At 32.0% G+C, this 21,834-nt stretch overlaps 1 protein-coding gene across 3 annotated transcripts in view; it reads left to right on the forward strand.

Moving 5' to 3' along the window:
• LOC124362437 (segment polarity protein dishevelled homolog DVL-3) overlaps positions 1-14,516 on the forward strand; it is a 49,728-nt gene extending 35,212 nt beyond the window's left edge. For 2 of the 3 annotated variants that reach the window (XM_046816936.1, XM_046816937.1), the window contains exon 14: positions 532-1,864. In XM_046816936.1, the coding sequence (XP_046672892.1) occupies positions 532-830 (299 nt within the window). In that variant the 3' untranslated portion in view covers positions 831-1,864. Of the gene's footprint in view, positions 1-531; positions 1,865-9,924 lie in introns of those variants that run through there. The other variant, XM_046816939.1, reaches the window with a different exon arrangement.
• Positions 14,517-21,834: the final 7,318 nt, after the last annotated feature.

Below are 21,834 nucleotides of genomic sequence, written 5' to 3' on the forward strand. Positions count from 1 at the left end.
ATTCTCTTTTAGTTAGTGTCATCACAATATTTTCCTTTTATTGATGTGTTATGAGCAATACCTTTTTTCCAAGCCTTGTTATTGTAAGTTACATAATATCTTAATTTTTTTTTAACCTTTATTCTTTTCTTAGAAGAAATATAAGAAAACTTATGATCCTCAAGTCCTTTTGAATAACTTTTAAAGAATTTAAGGACAAGGATTACAAGTTTTTTTTTTCTTCTTATAAAATTATTAATATTTTGCTCATATTTTATGTTTTTTTGTGGTATAAAAATAAAGAATTTAGAATAATTAATTGCTCATATTTTTTGAATATTCCAGTTTTTATTTACAACTAAAAAGAATTCAAATTTAACTTAAATTCAGAATACAAATTATGCAACTGGAATCAAAATTGTTGGAAATCAACTAAATCTTAATCGGTACATTACCCACACTTTTGATAGATAATCACTCATTTTGTGGCTTTATTACCTATAGTATGAAATATTTATAAAATAGTATTTATAATAATTGTACCTTTTACAGCAAGCAGCAATGGATCAGAGCACTCGAGGGTGTGCACAGTTCCGGTTACAGCCCCCACCAAGAGTGGAGGTAGCTCGGCCAGTGAGAGCGGGGTCGACATTCCCCACAAGAACAACAACCCTAATAGTAGGAGTGGAGGCTCACGATCCAGCGGTTCCTCTGTGGCCACGGCAACAACCTCCCCTCAGCCTCCCCACCCACACCCACACCACCCCGCCGACAACGACCTCTCTGCCAGCCGCCAGTCCTTCCGCATGGCCATGGGAAACCCTTGTGAGTTCTTTGTCGATGTCATGTAGGGTCGTGCGAGTTGTCACATTTCTTACTTTCATATTCCAAATTTTCTCATTAAATGCTTTTAAAATCTGACTTATGTAACAAAGTGGTAAATTTCCAATTATAGTTTTTCTTTTTCTTGTAGACAAAATTTCAAAACGGTTATGTCTAAAGTATTTTGTGGTGCTTTTCTATAATTTATACTGCTCGCACACCCTAATATTACATAGTTTTGTTATTAAGTGTGTACAGAATCTTGATTATTTTATATACTTTATGGATATCATATTTCTAAGAAGTGAATACATATTCTTCAACTATTGTGGACTGAACAATCGTCAAACACAACAATAAATTGTTGTGACACTCAGAAACATAGGCGTGTGTGTATATTTTCAGATAATAAACCATTATGTTTCTATTTATTAAGTTCATTTACCGTGTGCATGATAAACTATTATTGCATTATGTTATATGCTGTTTGTTTATAATTTTGTACACATGAATATATATATATATACTTTTATGTTAACAATTGATTCCTGTAATGTTAGATGTGTTTTGTGCTTATATTGAGATATAATTGTCAGCTAAAATCTTCAATAAGGATTATATTATCTACGTATGTTTATTACGTAAACAATTTATATTAGTATTATTTATAACAGAACCATTATCTTTCAATAATATTATTTTGTAACCTCCATAATAATACATCTGTATTAACTAACAGCATTTTGTTTTAAAATGTATATGAAAACTTAGTTGTATCATGATATGTATATAAATACTTTTAAAGTAATTGTGAAAAATATTTTTCTACATTCCCTGATTTAAAATTGGCACTTGTACGACATAACGTTTTCATTATTAAATTTGTTTATGCTTAAACCAATGAAAAATATTGTTATGTACCAATAAGAGAGCATGAAGGGCATTGATGTAAGATTACAGTGGAACCTGGATAATTTGACACTAAAGGTACTAGTGAAAAAGTAATTAAACTTTATGATTAACAGAAATAATTTATTTTATAAAATGGAAATTGTATTATTTTACTGTAATAAAAGATTAACAAATGCTGTATGGGACAACAATGTGACAGGAGAATCATTACAAGCAGCGTGTATGTTATGTTGAATGATATAACACTGATCACCCATACTGCTGAAACAGCAGACTTATTAAACAAGGCAGTATGGCCAGGGGTGTGGCAAAGATTCCTGTATACAAAAATACAATGAGCTGCCTGATCCATGCTACCTGTATTCTATTTTTAGAAATCATTGCTCAGTAAGAATTTATGATAAGAATTAATATTTACCAAAACAGAATCTGAAATAACCACACTATTTTAAAATTATGTGCAATTATTATTATATGTCATTGAAAACATCATATACAGTATCCAAAACGTTTGAATTGTTCAGGTTTCACTGTATTTATTCTACCATTTGATATCATCATAGCCCTTAGAGATTTTTGCTGCATTATATCTGAATTCATTATCCAAACTTTTAATAATGAGATCACTGAAAAGACTTGTGATTGTTCATTTTAAGCTTTGTCATTGCTTTCATTATTTTAGAATGATTATCTATTTCATTTTGTGGCTGACTGTACATAGCATGACTGTAGTCATCCCTTGATCATGGCAGAATTGTTTTTCTTTCCCTCTGTATGTTTTTCAAATATTTGTTGTATTTTCTTGTCTGTTTTCTTAATCTTTTGCACTGAAAAGGTTACTTACTATCTATCAGTGGCTATTCGCCACTTCCAAATCTGTAACAATTTGTTTGTGTAGGTGCATGGTGTAATACACCTTTGCTTGTCAGTTATATTTGTCCATCATTTTCTCTGTCTTTTGTCACCATTTTGAAAATTGTATTACTAAGTGTGAGATTTCTTTGACAAAATTCAGCACTTCAAATTGAAAATCAAGATTTTGAACTGTATACGAGTATAGAGCATTTTATATTGGCCTCTTCTGAAAGCTAGCCAAGTTGGCAGGTGTGGGATCACATCCGCGAGTGGGCAACCCGGGAAGCCGTCCATCCGTGGAAAATCCCACAACTAAAAGTAATATTAGACGACCCACCATAGAAGACTAAATGTACTAAACAAAAACCAACGACTCTCCACTTCACTTCACTTCCCAACCTACTACACTACTTTTCACCGACCTAAATAAAACCACACACTCAATTCCCCATGACCCAACGCAAAAATAGCCCCTCTTGGGGCTGGACGTACTGATGATCGGTAGCCATTCTGCTTGTTGCAGAGACGCTACCACAGAAGGGACGAGAGTCCCGGCCTACCCGCTGCCTGCCTGAATTATTTTTTTTATGATCCAAAAAGGTTTCTAATAAGCTGTAGCCACTCACAACTGAACTGCCACTTATTCCAGAGAAACAATGTAGATAATCTCAATGGAACACAAAGAGTTAATACAAATCTGTAGTGTCGTTTGTTGATATATAGTTTGATGTAAGAAGGCCCTTTAAATTAAACCCAATCTACCTTTGCTTCAAACCTGCATTTATTCTGTGTATCTTTGTATACCCAATCTGTTTCCAGATGTTCTAGTTACTTTTTCTGTGTAATAAACATGGTAGGAGTACAAAATGAAGCGAGCAACAGTGTATGAATATTGGTGGGGTAAAAGTCCTATTTCCATGTAGTTGTAGTTAGTTAGTGTTAATGTCTAATTTTTATTAAGAAAATACCCATGAATGAATAGACTGACATCATTACGTTATCGTACTATCACTAGTATAAACAAATTCAACATTTTCCAATATATAATTTTTATTGGAAATTATATATTGGAAAATGTTGAATTTTTTTGTACTAGTGATAGTACGATAAACCTTTTTTCCAATGCTCCAAGATTCTACATAATTACGTTAGTTTGGTAGTAAAAACGCTGTCTGATACTCAGGCCACGGGTATTGGTTGAGCTAATAATTTATGGATGAGTGTAAAAAATTTTAAATGCGGCAATAATTTTCTTTTTTTTATCAGTAGTTTAAGTTTTAAATTATTCATGAGTCAATCAATACAAAATTATAGATATTTGAAAGTAAAAAAAATCATTAGAATTTTTTCTTATTTTTCTGGGTTAACAGTACCTGAAATTTGTGTAGAGCATTTAATAATAGTTCCAAATCAACATTGGTGATAAGTTGACTAATTGCCTAAAATTGATATTTAATGATTATTATTTCATTCTAATAGTAAATTGAGAAGAATATAGTGAAACACAGCATAAACTATATTGGGTGACAAGAAATGAGATAGACAGATTAACACTAACTCAACGAGCCCAGCTTGATGATAATGGGAAACTTGTTCGAACTAGTAATTGGCTGAACTGATGCTGATTGAATACAAGGTCCAGCCTCTTGAAAAAACTAAATTTTTGAATGACAAATGATATAATTTAATATAAAATTAATCAGATAGCGACCTATCTAAGGCTTATCAAAATTTGATAGAAGCAGCAGCTATTTCTAACTGAACTTTCTCAAAATTAATTTTTCTGTATGAAATTTGTTATTTTGCAATTTTTTCAAATGACTATGGACACATTATGCATTTTTGTAGTGTGTTAAAGGTGTGTAATCATGCAATTTTTAATTGCATTTCATATTGTATTAACCGGCTCGACTTCAGTGGAAAACTTTTTGTTGCACATTCAGAGAAAGTGATATTGCCGTGTTATGATTGATGGATCTGTTAATTCAAGGCAATTAAATCGTAGTGTGAATTCCTCAATTACAGAAGTTTGGGTTTCTGCTGTATGTTCAAGACTCCAGTCTGAAAGGCATCTGAGTCAATTGTAACAAGAATGAATGAATGAACTTTTAGGAACAAATTACCTTATCGAAACTGTGGTATCAGTTCTGTAGTGTCAGCTTTCAAATGTGCACTGGGAAGTGTAGTAGTAGGAAGGTTACTTTTTCAATTAAATAAGATTTAAATAAGATTACTGAATATTTAATCTTTTCTAAAATACATTTTTATTTATACCATCTTCAATTGTGTTTTATTGAAGACGTGTAACCACAAAAACTAAAAATTCCCAGTGCATTAGTTTAGTTTTAAAGGTACAAATAGAATAAATGTTTGTTGTACCATAAATGTATTAAGTTTCATAGGAGACCGTTCCAGACTGTAAGGCTAGTTGCACACACACCGATTTTGGACGACCGATTTTTTACCAACCGTCCAAATTCCAATAGTGAACTGAATGAGGGAACGGAACCTGGCACACATGCCGACAGCTGATCGGGGCCAGTTTACTATTGGAATTTGGACGGCCGGTAAAAATCGGTCGTCCAAAATCGGTGTTGTGTGCGCAACTAGCCTAACATTGGTAGTACATTTCCTATAAATAACTTAGGTTCTTCATATTACAATTCCATATCCAACTTAATGATATCCAGCCTACCCCACATCAGGCTTGATATCACAGGTTTTATTCTATATAATATGTATGGTCGGTTTGTAACATTTTTATTTGACTTGATTTCTTTGCTTGTTAAAAACATAGATAGCACTCTACAATACATCCCCTCACCAAGAATAATTTTGTTATTGATTCAGAAGTTGCCTTTAAATTATTTAAGTTAAGTGTTGAAAAGGGTTTCATAGCCCTCGGTAAAATAAAATCAAGTAAATCCCCGTGCATTATTGTTCGCTTCATTCAGTACATCAGTCTTGGACAGAGAATTCCAGCTGAAATTTCCCTTGCATTAATTAATCAAGTCAACTGCAAACTTTTTAAATGTATTACAGTTTGACTTGTATTGGAAAAATGTTTGATCACCTCTATTTCTTTACAAATATATAATAATAATTTTGCTTGGTAAAAATACACTGTTATTAAATATATTTCTTGAGTATTTTGTATCAAATAAAATCTACACAGTTATAAAAAAAGTTCTTGGTTTAAAAGCATCAAAGTTTAGGTCATTGCTAATGAATTGGGGTGAAAAGTATTCTGTTTTACTGTCATCTAAATCAGACACCAATTCTCACTTTGTTATGTATGATAATAACTTATTTTAATACACCTGGATCTGTTGCATGTTATAATAAATATGAAGTATATTTCCTCTCTAAATAGGAGTCAAGCCATGACAGTATACAAATTAATTAAGCGCTATGTTGCATTAAACTATCTGGTTAATTTATTAAAAATTATTTTACTGATTTATTTGCTTCTTAACTACAAACTACTTTTATTTGCTTCTAAGGAAAATTCACACACATGTTCTTATTCACAAATAGTTATCATTGTGTAATGCATTGTTCAAGTAACTTTAAAAGAAGACCTTAAAATTAATACAGTACAGTAGAGTCCCGCCAATCCGAACTAATTGGGACCGAACCTTGTTCGGATTGACGGGAAATTCGGACTAGGCGGATTTTTGTTAAATAGTACCATTTATCAACTTTCAAGTGCAATTTACGTGGTTTTAAAACAATTAAATGCATACAATAATTAAATGCAATAAACAATAGTAAGTACGTATTAAACGTAATAATAATATTACAGCTTCCTGTCTTTGTACGGTAACATCGCGTGGTCGAAACTGAGTGCCATTGTTTTGTGCGTAATGAATCTAGTAGAAGCCACCTGTCTGTGGTGGGCGGGGCGAGTTGGTCGGTGACCTTGAAACAGTGTGGCGCGCAAAAACTATTGGACTGCCACTACCTCACCCCTATCCCCCTCCACCACCCACCCCGGTGACGAGTGGCGAGACGACAGTTTTATAGTGCAATCTTCCATACGCGCAGCACGTGCTCTTACTGTGTATTCTGTAGTTTGTGGTTTGCAGTTTTGTTTGTTCTTTGCTCTGCTCTGTGCGTATATCCGATATCATTATGGCTAGTAAACGTAAACACAACTCGTGTACGTTAAAAGAAAAACTCGAAGTTCTCAAAAGACTAGACAATGGTGAAGTGCTACTCTTACTTTCAATTGAATTTGGTGTCGGTTTTTTAAAGCGAACGATCAGTGACTGGAAAAAGAAGCGGGCAAAAATCGAACAATTTTTGCTCTGTTACAAGTGAAAACACTCTAGAAAAAACGTCAAACTACTACTGTGTCATCGTATGACAAACTCGATGAAGCACTTTACTTGTGGTTTTCTCAAGAGAGACAAAAAGGCATTCCCATTACCGGGCCCTCTTATTAAAGAAAAGGCGCTTCTACTAAACATCCTTATGGGAGGCGATCCGTCATTTTCGGCTAGTTGCGGTTTTTTAGATCGGTGGAAAAAAAGGCACGGTATCAGGCAACTGACTGTAACTGGCGAAAAGATGTCTGCAGACAGCAACGCAGCCGCAGAGTATCTTCAGGAGTTCAAAGAAATTACAATCCTCCTACTCACCCCAGCAAGTGTACAACGCTGATGAAACGGGGCTAAATTTCAAAGCGTTGCCAACAAAGAGCCTAGCTTCAAGAGAAGAAAAGTCCGCTCCAGGATTTTAAAATGGATAAGCAACGACTAACCGTATTAGCATGCAGCAACGCTTCCGCCACCAATAAGATACCTTTGATGGTTATCGGTAAATCCAAAAAACCTCGATGTTTTAAAAACATGAATATGAAAAACATGCTCTGCCGGTTTACTATAAAAACCAAAAGAAAGCTTGGATGGATCGTGCTTTGTTTCAAGAATGGTTTGAGAAACATTTGTGCCCAACGTGAGAGCCTACAATGAAGAAAATGGACTGCCTGATAGAGCGTTGTTACTCATAGATAACGCTCCGTCCCATCCGGATGACTTAGAGCTGGTTATTGGTGATATAAAAAGCCATTTTTCTACCACCGAACGTTTACTTCGATCATACAACCAAATGGGACCAAGGAGTTCTACAAGCGTTTGAAGCAAAATTATCGGAAAAAGCTGCTCCGAAGCCTGCTTGAGGAAAATGAAGACCTCACAATTCTCCAAAAGCTTAAGAAAATCACGATCAAAGATGTAATTTTCTGGGTGGCAGAGGCTTGGGAGAACACAAGCGTAGGAGCTCTGCAGAAATCTTGGAAAAATCTTTGGCCCTGATCTGCAGTTTGTTGAAGAGGTTGTGTCCACGGTAAATTGAATGCGAAACTTCTTCCTCTTGTAAAAAAAATACCGGGATGCGAAAATGTAGAGAAGGAGTGTGTTGATGAGTGGACGGCTGTAGATGACAAAGGCTTCGAGGAGTACACAGACGAAGACATCGTGGCACAGGTGCAAGGAGTCCCAGCTGATGACTCATGTAGCAGTGAGGATGAGGGAGACGCCCAAACTACCGATATTGTTCCACACAGCGCAGCTGCAAGTGCCTTTGACCTCGCTCTACGCTACGTCGAGCAACATGCCGCTGCTACTCCCAATGACGTAATGTTCATTCGGCGTTGGCGAAACATTGCATCGTCCAGTCGTTTTAGTGTGTTGCGTCAAAAGAAGATCACTGACTTTAGGTCTTAAGAAAGTGTTGGGTTTTGCAGTGTTTTGTTTTACGTTTTTATCCCTTATTGTGTCCAAGTTAAAGTACAAAATTATTTGCTAAGCCTTGCGTAGGGGTTTGTACATTATAAATACAGTACAATACAGTACTATGTTTCATTTATTAACAGTATAAATTCCGTACAATGTATGTATCATCTAACGTTTCAAATGTAATTTCAGTTTCTATATGTCAGTAAGTAAATGCTTTGAGAAATAAAACTTACGTTTTTTACTATAATAACTGGTTTTAATTTATTTTCATGCCTTTTTAGCAATTTTAATATTTTCTCCTAGCCGTGTTCGGATTAGGCGGATTTTCGGATTGGCGGGGTTCGGATCGGCGGGACTCTACTGTATTTCTGGACTTGGAAGTGCATGGCAATTGAGAGTGTAACCTCTTAGCTCTTCTGAGAAACTTTGTTAGGACATGAAACACGAATAAAAAATAATTTAAAAAAATAAATAGATTGCTTTAAAATATTCTTTTCTCTTTGACTTTAACAATGAAAAATAAGAAAGAAATTAATGTCATATTTGAGATGGCTAATTCATTGTTCATGATTTCAAAAATTTGTTTTGATTCCAAATTAATTTTGATTTTATTTGATTTGTAATGTACAGACTAGAAAATAATTGGAGTTTTCAGGTTGTTGGTTATATAATAATAACTCCTAAATTCATGCCAACAATTCCAAATTGGTCATCAATAAAGTGTAAAGTAAATCAGTTTGTATGTCTAAGTGCACCATCAGGTTCTTTACAAGCATAATTGGGGGTACATTTCAAATCTTGTTACTCAATAAAATAGCAACAGTTCATTGTAGATCTAAAACAATCAAGGTACTAATAATTGTCTTAGTTACTGTGCTGATTAGAGTTTATAACATACATAAAGTTGTATTGTTAATATTTTTTTCATTTTTCTATCAGTGAAGTTTCTGTTTCTAAGTAAATTGTCAATGCAACGGAAACTGGGAATCTACACTATACTGATTCTGGTTGTTTATCATCTTAAAGGAGAAATTACACTTAGATTCTAAATTGGTTATTAGTTGCTTGTCAGGTTGTGTATTTACTTTGAAAATTATTAGTCTAGCCAAACTGGATATTTTTCCCGAGATTATTTCTTTTTCAGTTCACTGTGTCTGTCATTTGCTAGCACCACAGTGTCTGTGTTGTTTTTTTTGAAAATACATTTGTCAGCTCCCCCTCATTCCCATTTTGCTCCCATATTTTACATTGCATCTTTACCATGATTGTGCTGGAATCGGTTTTCAATGTTGTTGTAATCCAGCCAGTATTAGAGCTTGCAAAAATGTGTAATGACACATGATTAGTTTTCAAAAAGGAAGGAGCACATAATAAAAAAGAAAATACTTCATCAAATGCAACCTTTATAAATGTATTTTGAATGTTCTTTTGGTATTTAAACTTTCCTTTTTTTACTAAACTGACGAAATACCTCAGAATTTTTGAATAATCTGTTTTGTATATTTATTATGAATCAATCGGTTAGGTGTATTAGACACCTCCAAGATTTCTGGTTTATGAAAATGTTATGAAATGTATATGAAGTGAAGCCAATGCTGACTGTATTATGTTGCAGCATTGTCAAACAGCTGACTGGGAAAGGAATGAGTTTGTACGTATGTATACGACCACCGCTCGTACAGTCGACATTGATATACGGTACATGTCGCGCTATGTATTCTAGATGCATATAATCTCATCTATGTACAGAGTCAGCCTTCTTGTATTGAAGGTCCAGTATTTGCTCATGTCGATGAACATAATCAAACCAAAAAAAGTATTATTTTATACTAATGAAGTGTATTATAGATGGTAGATACTTTGTAAAATGGACTTGGTGCATTTGTATAAATGAGTGTTAATTTAATTGGATCAGAGGTTTCTATATTTCAATACCTCCTAAATAATGTTTTTTATTTTGAGATAAAAATGGTTTGTTTTTACAAAGTTAAATTTTGGAGTAAGTTAGTTACCGTATTCTCATAAAATCTTTTCCATAATGTTTATTGACAATTTAAACTGTAATACTTTTTTGGGATCTGAAACTTGTACAACCTATTGCTATGAAAAACTCATAATTTGGTAAATACCAAAACTTTAGTATCCTAGTGACATTCTCCAAATAGCTTCAGACTTCCTAGATCGTTTGTATAGTTTTTCACTTCATTTCACTTTTACGTTTCACTTCTCATCAACTATTCTTGAAAAATCCATGCTCTTACGGTCATGCATGTGAATGTTAAGGTTTCAACATTACACTTATGAATATATTGGTATGTCTTGGCTGTGATCCTTTGTACTGGTATAACCAACTAGAAACACATTGGATATGTAAATGTGCCAATTTTTGTGTCATCAAAGTAACTTTTCTAGTTTTTCAGTGGGATGATAATATCCACTTTCTTTCTTCAATGTATGCATCAATTTCTCTCTTGCGTATATGAGTTGTATGTATTTACAAAATTATAAAACCAATTCTCACAACTGTTTAGGTAATTTTTTTGGATTCGCCATTAAAAAGTAAAAAAAAAAAATTACTAATATTATATTTACCTGCTTTGATTTAACGTTTAATAATGAAACATGTAGATGTCATTGTTTTGATCTTAACTGAGAATGGAGGTAATTTGAAATTTTTTCACTGTTTGGATGGAATGATTTTTCATTTAATAATAAAATTGGGAAAATATTGTAATTTCTGGAAGACTATACTTAGCAAAATACAAATTTAACTAAATTGATCTAAAACTGGTGAAAGAATTGTTAACAACAAACATGGAAATATTCTTTGAACAATATAATCAAATTCACACACAGATCTAACATGATGTTCCATGGTGGTTAGATGGAAAATATACTTTAAAATATAACAAGAAAATACATTTAATTTAGGAGTATGTAAACCAAGATGCTATATAAAAACATCATTTAATGACTTTTTGTAGTTAATAATTTTTAACTGTTCTTCAATTTAAATCTCCAAAGTGCTTGGTAATTTTTTCAATATTTGTACTTTGTTGTGTTAAACTAAACTAAACATGGGTAAAGTTATGTTAACTTGAGGATGTTTTACTGGTTTGTATACAATTATATTGAATACAAGTGATCTGTAATCTGTATTAAATATAACTAATATAAAACGAGGTTGACATTTTTCTAAGTGATTTCCAAAAGTAATATTTTGTTATTATCCATAAAAATAAACATTATTTGTCACAATTTTGTGAATGAGGATAAGCCAGTAGTATTGTATCACTTGTGAGTGAGATTAACAAATAATATTACTTGGTAAATATTCAGAAAAATATGTCAACTGTTGACTGATCAAAACAATAAATGTTTATTATGCAAAATAATTAACTTTACCTTATGTCAAAAATGTATTTTAGTTTTACTTGTTATTACCACTTCCTAAGGTATCATTAGTGAATAATTAATTTTATCATTTATTATATTTGACTTAATGTGAATGTGAATAAAATGATGTTTTATGTCATCATTGCTGTTATATTGTAACTTGTCTTGATAATGATACAGGGTTTGTTGTAATTTATAAATTGCCTAATATGATGTAGTTGATCATAAAAGATATTTTGATATCGCTTGATTTGTAACTTTTATATACTTTTTATTTTTGTAGATAAATCTTTTATATTGCATGATGTTTGCACATTGGGCATAACATTAATTTTGAAATGTTCCTTGATATGTCTTAGGTTAGTTTATGGATATATTTCCTTTTTACTTACATTTCAAAAACAGCTTTAAGTTCACCTCGGTTGATCAAATATATTAGACTATAAAATGTCTGTATGGAACATAAGAAATGTTACTTCTAGGCTGTTTTATTAGGTCTCTTAATTTTCTATTAATCTTTCATTTGGTATATATAATAAATTGAATTGCAGCTATATTGTATTTAAACGTTTACTTTAAAAATAATGAAGGGTCATTCTACAACTCACTTGATATTTAATACTATTTTTTGGGTATTTAAAAAGAGCATAAAAATGATAAATCACCTAATTGCCATGTGTAAAAAATTGTGATATTTTTGAATGTGAAATATTAAAAGCAGATCACAGAGTTGTACGATAATGCAATGAAGGACATTTCAGTTTAAGAGTTGTATTATGTAATTTATTATAATAATAATGTTCATGATTAATTGATCAATTTCTGTAACTGGCAAAATCAAACTGTAGAAGATATAGTCATGTTCTTCTCACTAAGAATTGTAAAACATGAAAAAAAAAAATATATATATAGGAACTCAGAAAAACAGACATGATTAAGCAAATTCCCAAACCTAGTGGCCAATAAATCCATATTGGGATTCCTTACATTTGCCATTGTTATATTACAAAATAAAACATTATGTTTAAAATATTGAAATCTACCCTCTTTGTAGGGTTTCAAAAAACCATAAGACGTATAGTTAAACATACATAAAAACTTAAAACTAAAAAGTGTGATAGTAAAGTAGCCATACTGCAACATTAGTTATGTACTGACTTTAGGGCAGTTGGAGTAGAACTAATGTGCATCTGCTGCAGTCAATGCATTAAACTGAATTTTACAACAGAATATGTTATACGTCTAAAATCAAACATATACATTACTGGTACAACAACAGACTAATGAACCTAAGGGTTGTGGAATAATAGGATTTCGGACTGGGTTCATTCTCACCAGTCCGGCCTTGCTGTTGTACCAATCATGTGTATGCTTGATTTTTTGACAACAATATATTTTGTTGTCAAATTTAGTGTAGTGTGTGGCAAGTTCATCACCACACTCTTTATAGTGTTAATTTTTTGTGTGCCTTTAACCTTATGTTTTAAAGAGTTTTTTTATTGTTGCGGAAGAGTGTAGATTTCAATCCTAAAAATATAATATCCTAATTTCGTAACAATTATTCTCTCAAATCATCATTGTTAATAACAAACTCCCTTTGTATGCTATAAGTAAACTACGTGGAGCATTTTAAACTTCTTTGACCAATAATAGTTATGTAGCACTCATGGTATAGTATGGAAATCAAAGAAATCCATACTCACTCCAACTTTTGTGGATTATGGAGCAAGAAGAACAACTATTCTAAATTTAATTTAATTTTTATACTTTTACAAAATTTCTTTTTTAGTAAAAAAAATCTCAAAACCGTTTTTAGCCATTCAACTGAATAGTAAATGTTTATGATAACTGTTAGAAAGAGACTGTTGTGGGCAAATTTTCATGCCATGTGCTTGACAGAAGAAGTGAGTCATCTGCTAAGCTTATCAGTTCATAACATAAATTTTGGTCACAATCAGAAATTTTTGTTTTCATTTATTTAACATAATATGATTATATTTTGAGATCTGAATCTAGTTTTGTTTTTTAGTTCACATTAGAAAGTTGAAATTCAGCATAACTCTGTGATGATTAAAAAAAGTTCAAGTGTTAAATATATTTTACTTCATTTTCATTGTCAATTTGTCTACATTTGAAAATACATTTTCTTACCATAATTCTTCTATGATTTTGTTCAGGTGTCAGTACATGCATCGTAATTTTTATTTTGTTTGCTAAATGGTTATTTATTGCTTGTTTGAATATTTTTGTTATTTAGATGGAGGTATTGTTCTTTAAAAATAAATCAAAGTGATTGGTTAAAATTAATGGTTGAAACAAATTTATTCTAGATAGAGATCATTAAATTTATACATAAAAGTACCAAACAACTAAACTTCTGGTTAATTATTTTGATGAGCAAAAATAAATACTATGCCTTATTTGTGTACGATTTCATATTGTCATTGTATATTAAGACTTTATTTTGTGCCACAATATTTTAGTTTGAGGTAGTGTGGTGGGTTTCCTTATAAGTAGCACAATGTGATGCCTATTTCTGTACGAATCAAGGATTTATTAATCTCTTTAATGTTGCTTTGTTAATATATTATATTTAATTCTACTGGTATTGTTTTAGATAAATTATTTTACAGTATTCACAGACTTCTAATTCTATTTGTGTTATAAAATCTACACCTATGTTTTATTTATGTTTTACTTGTCTACTCTACTATTATTTTATATGTTGTGTTATTGATATTTGTTATTATTTGATCAATCGTTTAATTATGTAAAGTACAACAATGTAAATAAATTTAACATTTTTGAAAATTGTTGTATTTTTTATTACATCATTTTTAATTTTAAGTTTGAAAGGTCTCTTAACTGAGGAGTGGTCTGCAGGAATTTCTCTATGAAACAGAACAAATTATTCTAATAATTTCTTCTACTTAATTTTACATTTGTTGGTTCTGAAAATAATGTTCCATAACTTAGATAAGAAGATAGTTCTCATTGCCAGTAGTGAGTAATACAACACAGAAAGGAAACCATGTAAACTTCTAAAGCAGAAACCTCTATAACAATTTTATATTTTTTTGTCACTTTTATATTTTACTTTAAAGTATTTTCCAAGTAATGTTACTAATTTCACAACATCCTTTAACATGTTCACTGTTTCAAAACCGCCTAATGATGTACCTGATGTGCGGCATAATTTGATCTTGTATATTTTATTTGTATGCATTAATTTTGGTCAATGTGACTAGAAAAGGTAAGTTTAGATAAAATAAGGTGTATACACAATAATTGTCATCAATGCCCAAGCAGTATGTTGTAAGGCAGGATAACCTTTTAAAACAATTTTTTTAAAGAAATTAATTTTGCGTGTATATATATATATATATATATATATATATACACACAGGTAAGTATACTTCGACTCAGTCGATTGTTTGTCATTGCGCGTTGCTAATTGCCATGTAGAATGCCACTTTGATAGGGAACTGTCTTCGCTTTAGTACAAATGGAACAGTAGTGTCAGATAATAAATAGTAGTAGCGATAAGTTTATGCAAGTAATAGGTTGTCCAACCTATCTACCAGTAATTTCCAAATCCAAACAGTTCTCAAACTTTTTTTGACAATTAGTCTTGTACCATTTAGTAATCCTTTCATTGAATTAAGGTTTCTCAACAGCATTACCACTGCGCCTTTCTTTAAAGTCAACTCATAGGATGGTAAGCCAGTCATTACTTGATACATTCCAATGCTGTTTAAGAATTCAGTAGGAAATTGTAGCAGTTCAGTCTCGTCTTCAGTTATTAAAGTATTTACACTCTTGTAGGTTGGATGAACCTGGAAGGAGACCTAAAACCCTTTTATTGATCTCATCACAGTGCTCATTCTTAGGTGCCAGAATTGCATGGGTTGAAAGGAAGGAAGCGTCAAGAGAGAATGATGAATTTTGGCCATATATTTTACTGACAATATCTGAGTCTGAAATCAAGGACAAAGGTGATTCCATTTATCATTGATAGGGTATTGACCGTTACCAATTTTGAGCAGGAAGTTAGTAAATTCACATTTATTGGCATTATACCTCATATATTGGTGAGTTTGAAAAGAGACCAGAGTTGAAAATTTAATTGAGTTCTGTACTGTAGCAGCTCTAGATGCTTGAAGTACAACTGACAATACTAGCTGTAAATCTCCTCCTAAGATGATATTTTCCCACCATATATCGTTATCTATTATATCTCTCAATTGTCAATTAATACATATTGAGGAATGTTTGTTAGCCATATGTGCCTCATCCCAGATGATTAACCTTGTAGAAAGAATTATGGCAGCTTCTTTACTATTGACTTTTAAACTGGATACAGAATGTTCATGTAAATTTAATGGTAATTTGAATCGAACTGTATGGCCATGTGGAAGTAACATAGCAATAATTCCAGTCCATGCTGCAGATATAACTTGCATGCCTAAATTGATACAAGTCTGGATTAAACATCTATACACAAATGTTTTTCCAGTACCTCCTGGCCCATATATAAAATATGCCCTGCAAACGCTTTTAGAATTGTCGTGTATTGTGGATTAAGTTGGAACTTCGTCTATAACAAAATGTTCTTTTGTTGAAGCCTTCATTTGCATTAGTTCAGCAACTCAAGTCTCCTCTGTATTTTCCTCCATATTTTGAGGTAAATTGTCAACATTAGGTAGTGAAAGGATGACAGAGAGCAACCATGTAATTTTAGCATTTCTGAAATATTTTGCAAAGCTTACTAATAGGCTACCTCTGCTGTGTAAGAGATAAGGAAATCTTTCGACATTGCCTCTCTAAAGAGATTCCATAAATTTAAGGCATTTAATGGACTCTGAAATACGAGTTGAAAGGAAGAAGCCTCTTCTAAAGCACACTGTCTTTCTACATCATCAAATATCCTCCGGCAGTGGCAGCTGCTTTAAAAGTAGGGTGTCATATTTTTAATCCTTTGTGCTTGAAAGGTCAGCAGCATTGGCCACACCAAGGTTCATGTTAGTTTTGCCATAGTTTGTCCTCACAACTTATATGGCCAGTACAGATGGCCGCACTACTTTCACTGGCAGCTCGGCAGCCATATTTGTTGTTTGCTTCCCTAGAACGGAATTATTTTTAAATATCCTCTGCATTATTTACATAGTAATTTAAATGTTTAAGGAAGAAATGAAAAGTAATTTAAAATTTATTTGTAATGAATCTTCTAATAAAAACATACATGTGGGAAATTTAACTCTTATACATAAATATTGTTAAGAAAGATTTTTTTAATGTTATAAAGTTTGAATTTACAATCACGTTATACTCAGACATGAACTTTTTTACATTATTTCAGTCATTACATTTTTTACAGAATAAAACTTTTAAAAATACACATCTATGTGCAATCAAGAATAGTTAGTGCACGTCTTCTAGTAAAATGTTCTAGGTCTCTATCACTTCAGTGTATAGGCCCACTACGTGTCATTCATCTAGTTTGCACAGTCAATGATTAGAAAAGAATTATAGGCTGATTTAAAATTTACTGCTTTAACTAAAATTACTTTAAAATAAAGCTGTTTGATAGGTTTTAGCACTCAGTATTCATTACAAATAAAAGAGGATATCAGACAATAACTAATATGTTTAGTGGCCAGTGGTGCTGGCCTTATGAGCTATGAGGACGTATTATATCTTGGCCAGTATAGCTGGATATACGAGCTGAAATAGAATTACGGCAAAAATTAATCCGCGGTTCCAAAAAAATGGTGCCAGCCAGTAGAGCTGGCCATATGAGCTCCAAGGTCAAATTATAAATATTGCCTTCTAGTGCATAAGGTTAAAGTTCCTCATATTTTCAAAGCTTGTAGCTCCTACTACATGAAGCAATAATAGACATATATTATACCACTCTGAATCAGAAGATAAGACAATGTACATTTGGCCTGTTGTTTTTGTATAAAGTTTACGTTTATGCCATTGATTTTTACTCCATACGTAGTTGACTGGCATTTCAGGATAAATGTAAGGACTTCTTATTACAGTAGGATTGCTGTTGAAATTGAACCATGCCATTAACTGAATATTACGTTACTCTGGTTATCCAACTTCCTCTGGAGCATCATTTTTGAAATAAACATTTTGAGAATTAGGCAAATGAACTGGTAACCTAACTACAGTATATGATTGAGCATGCATGCTATATGCAAACATTCTTCAAGCAGCTTCACTTGGTCCAACATATCGAGCATTTAAGAATACATTAATTTCATCATGATTGAGCATATCATTTTCAGCAACTAGTTCTAAATTACAGCAATAATGACCTTTACGAACATACTTGTGGTTGTACTCAATAGAGTGAACACTCAAACAGATCACATTGATATGAGCATGGAAATATAGCAAGAGGAATGGATTGTATGCTACAATGAACTGATTAGTAACATCAACTAACTCTCCATTAATACATTTAGTTATGGTCATGCCATTATCTCTTCGCCTATAAAGTGGATAGCCATTTACATTTTCTTTTTTTTCCTCAATGAAAGATTTAAGAAAATCTTTCTTACATTTTCCTTCTTACATGAAAACACGAAGAATTGAGATGACCACAGGGTCCATATACCATATGAGTTTATACTAATTTATGAATTAGTAAAAACTAATTCATAAATGGAGTTCTTTATTTGAAGAGTTGGGAATTTTTAGCAGATATAACTCTGTTAATGTCTTCTGGGCTTCTAAACTTAAAATTATCTTCTAATGTTAAAAGCAGGTGAATGTGGGCAGTCCACGTTTTTGGAATTCTACAGTGCACAAAAAATGCTTTTTATATTCAAAAGATCCGACTTTACAAATTAGTCTTATCAAGTACCATAATGTCTGGCCTATAATTTGGTGTCTCCCAAGAATGAATACTATCAATTATTTCAGACTATGTAGGGTTGTAAGTAAATGTTATGAAGATGTCAAACTTTCTACTAACTAATACCATAGCATCTTGCTAATTCTGCATCATATTTCTTGGACTCTAAATAAAATATAAAGGCAGAACTACAATGCAATCTACTCTTCAACTTTTCATGCTCAACCCTCACACGAAAGCATCTGTTAAGCCTATGTTTGTTTCTACATGCAATTTAGTTTGTTCCCTTCGGATGTACTTCAGTCTATCCCCTTCAGTATGGCAGTAATAGTCAACAAAAAGTTGCTGAATAATTTTTCCAGCATTTATTACTGGATTTAAGTCACCTGCAGGACCATTTTCTCGAGCGGCAATTCTATATAAAACATATTGCATAGTAACAGTCTTTCGTATTTTAGTTTTACATACCTTAACTGGCATATCTATATGCCAACCAGTTTCACCACATGGCTAAATCAAAGTGTAGCACATAGGATCACAATGCATACTATTATAATCTATCTTTTGTAAAGCATCTGCTCTTTCATAAATAGTTATATGTCTATGAGAAGGAGGTGCTTCATCACATGTTTCAAACACTCAGCAATTTCAGAAGTAGTAGGTCATTATATCTGCAGAAGGTTCGTGACAGAATTGCATAACAAAATTTATTGGTGAACAATTTTTTTAAGTGCAATGACTTTTTCCTCTTAAAAGTTTCTAGTGCATGGTTTTGTATGAACGGACATAAGGACTGAATTTATTAAGCAGATCATTCAAGTTGGCAAGTGTCTGTTTGGCCAAACCTTTGTTAGCATCATGTGACATTCTCATTTCATTAGCTTTGGCACATTTCATTTAATGTAATTGGTCAAGAATATATAACTGACCATATAAAGTACTTTGGGAATCGTCAGGATATAATGGAGAAATTCTGTGATAAACCATGATATGGATTGTAAAGGAATAAGGACCATAGTTAGGTGGTAAATCAACTTTCGCACACAAAAAAACAAATAACATTACATTATATTATATTGGTGAATATTGTCTCTGAAATTTTTATATCTTTCACTATTACCAGAGAACAACTCTTTCACTTATTCAAGTGTTGTAGAAGGTGGAATTTTGATTTTTCCATCTTAGCAACAGAGAGTGAACTTTCCAGATGTATTGTTCTCAAGCTTGAAATACAGTACTGAGCAATACTGACAAACTAACAATACACAATTTATTTTTAAATAAATGTAATTCCCATAAACATAATATACTGTTATGAGATTTTAAAATTTTATCACTAATTCTTAGTTTTTTGTATAGTTCCTTAGTGCATGACAACCTAAAATCAATGTCAATGTGAAATTATTCACATTTGACTGCAACCATTTTTGAATAAGTTTTGCCTCTCACTCTGTATGAAATACTTTTAGCACAATCAAAATCTTAGACATTTTGGTTTATTACCTATTGGTTGAAGTAACAATATAATATGTTGAACCGATAAAATATGTCTTTATTATAGTTTTTTCTTCGATCATTCAATTTGTAAATATATCCAAATAGTTAATTATTTTTAGAATAGACTAGTGAACAATTTTTATTCATTTTAAAACCAAATAGCCTGCTGGTGTGTGAAAATTGTTTTAAATATTGACTCACTAGCATTTTATCGTACATCAAAACAATTTATTTCACATTGAAATCAGGTTAAGTTAGTGTAATTTTTAATGTTTTGACTCCTACAATAATTAAACTATCAGTTTGGAACTTTTTAAGGCGGCACATAATAAAATGACAAATTTAGTGATCTATTCAATTGTGTTTCAATTTTTTCTCTTTGTATCATAATTTAGAAAAAAATCAGACAAAGTCCTGTTTTAAAGTACAGTTTGAAAGAATACAACTATCCAAAAAAAAGAAAAAATAATGAACTTAGATTTATAATTAATGAAGTTCTAACCTTTTTTAAGAAAAGAGGTAAATATTGGCCAAAAGTGCCTGGCCCTAATACAGACATGTAGCCCTATCAATACAGTAAAAATCTATAGTACATACATAAGACACAAGCTGTCTAAACATTAAGAACTAAAAGATTAAATTATTGATTGATTATAATTTATTGATAAAACACTTGTAACAAAATTATCAAAGTACGTCAAACTTAAATACCTTAGAATTCAAATGAAAAGAGAATAATTAATACAGAACTAATTACGGTTGAATTGACTCTCTTGGATGAGAATGTTTTACCAGCTAGACATGCATGCTCTTCTTTGTTTTTACATACAATCTGTCATTGTATGGTATGTCACTCGATGAAACAAATCAACAAAGTTTATCACTGTCACAGAGAATACAAAGATATACTCTGAGTAGTGAAAAGCGGACTTGAGTTCCAAACAATAAAAAGTAATGACGCTGGATATAGCAAGTTAGCATGAAAATGTGTCATTCTCAATATTTCATGGAAAAACAAATTTTTTGTGATTACTAATACAAAACTCAATGATGACTTCCATCAACATTCTTCACAACTTTACTCACCTTGACATTGAAACATGAACACTACTACGTCTTATAGGTAAAGTGATGTCTTAGATACCCATGACTTTGTTGTATTCTGGATGGGCAATATGTAACATTTATCAAATTCTTAAATAACCAAAAACAATATTTAAATAACGCCATGTCAGTTGACTACATCACAGTAGAGTGACTGATCGAGGTAAGAGGCAACTCACTAACTGACTGGTGGAGAGAACCTTCGGATTAAGACCTAAATTGATGTACAGAAGCTGTCTAGTGTGCATAAAAACACATTACACATTATCATAACAGAATGCTGTGATGACCTGCCCTTATGCAGTGTTGTATTGCTTGCAACCAATACACTAATCAAAGATCTTGAATGTGTTTCATCATAAATCAATTATTTGTCATTTTTTAAACTGCTTATTGAGATATTTTTAAAATGACGGGAAAGTACATAATATCTTTTCTGTTAGATTATGTGGCGAGACAGAAGAAATAACTTAGGATGTACCACTATTGGTACAATTGTCCCAATTGGTAAGTGTTGTCTTGGATATATCTGACCGAATGTTAATCAAATAATCTTTCAACACATCTTTTGGGAAAATATGAAGGTTAGCAGAAAATCATTCTACTTATGTTCTTGGTACGTAAACAGTAAATTGGTGCTGTAATGTATAGAGATCA

This window comes from Homalodisca vitripennis, chromosome 5 (genome assembly GCF_021130785.1).
Source record: "Homalodisca vitripennis isolate AUS2020 chromosome 5, UT_GWSS_2.1, whole genome shotgun sequence".
Lineage (NCBI taxonomy): Eukaryota > Metazoa > Arthropoda > Insecta > Hemiptera > Cicadellidae > Homalodisca > Homalodisca vitripennis.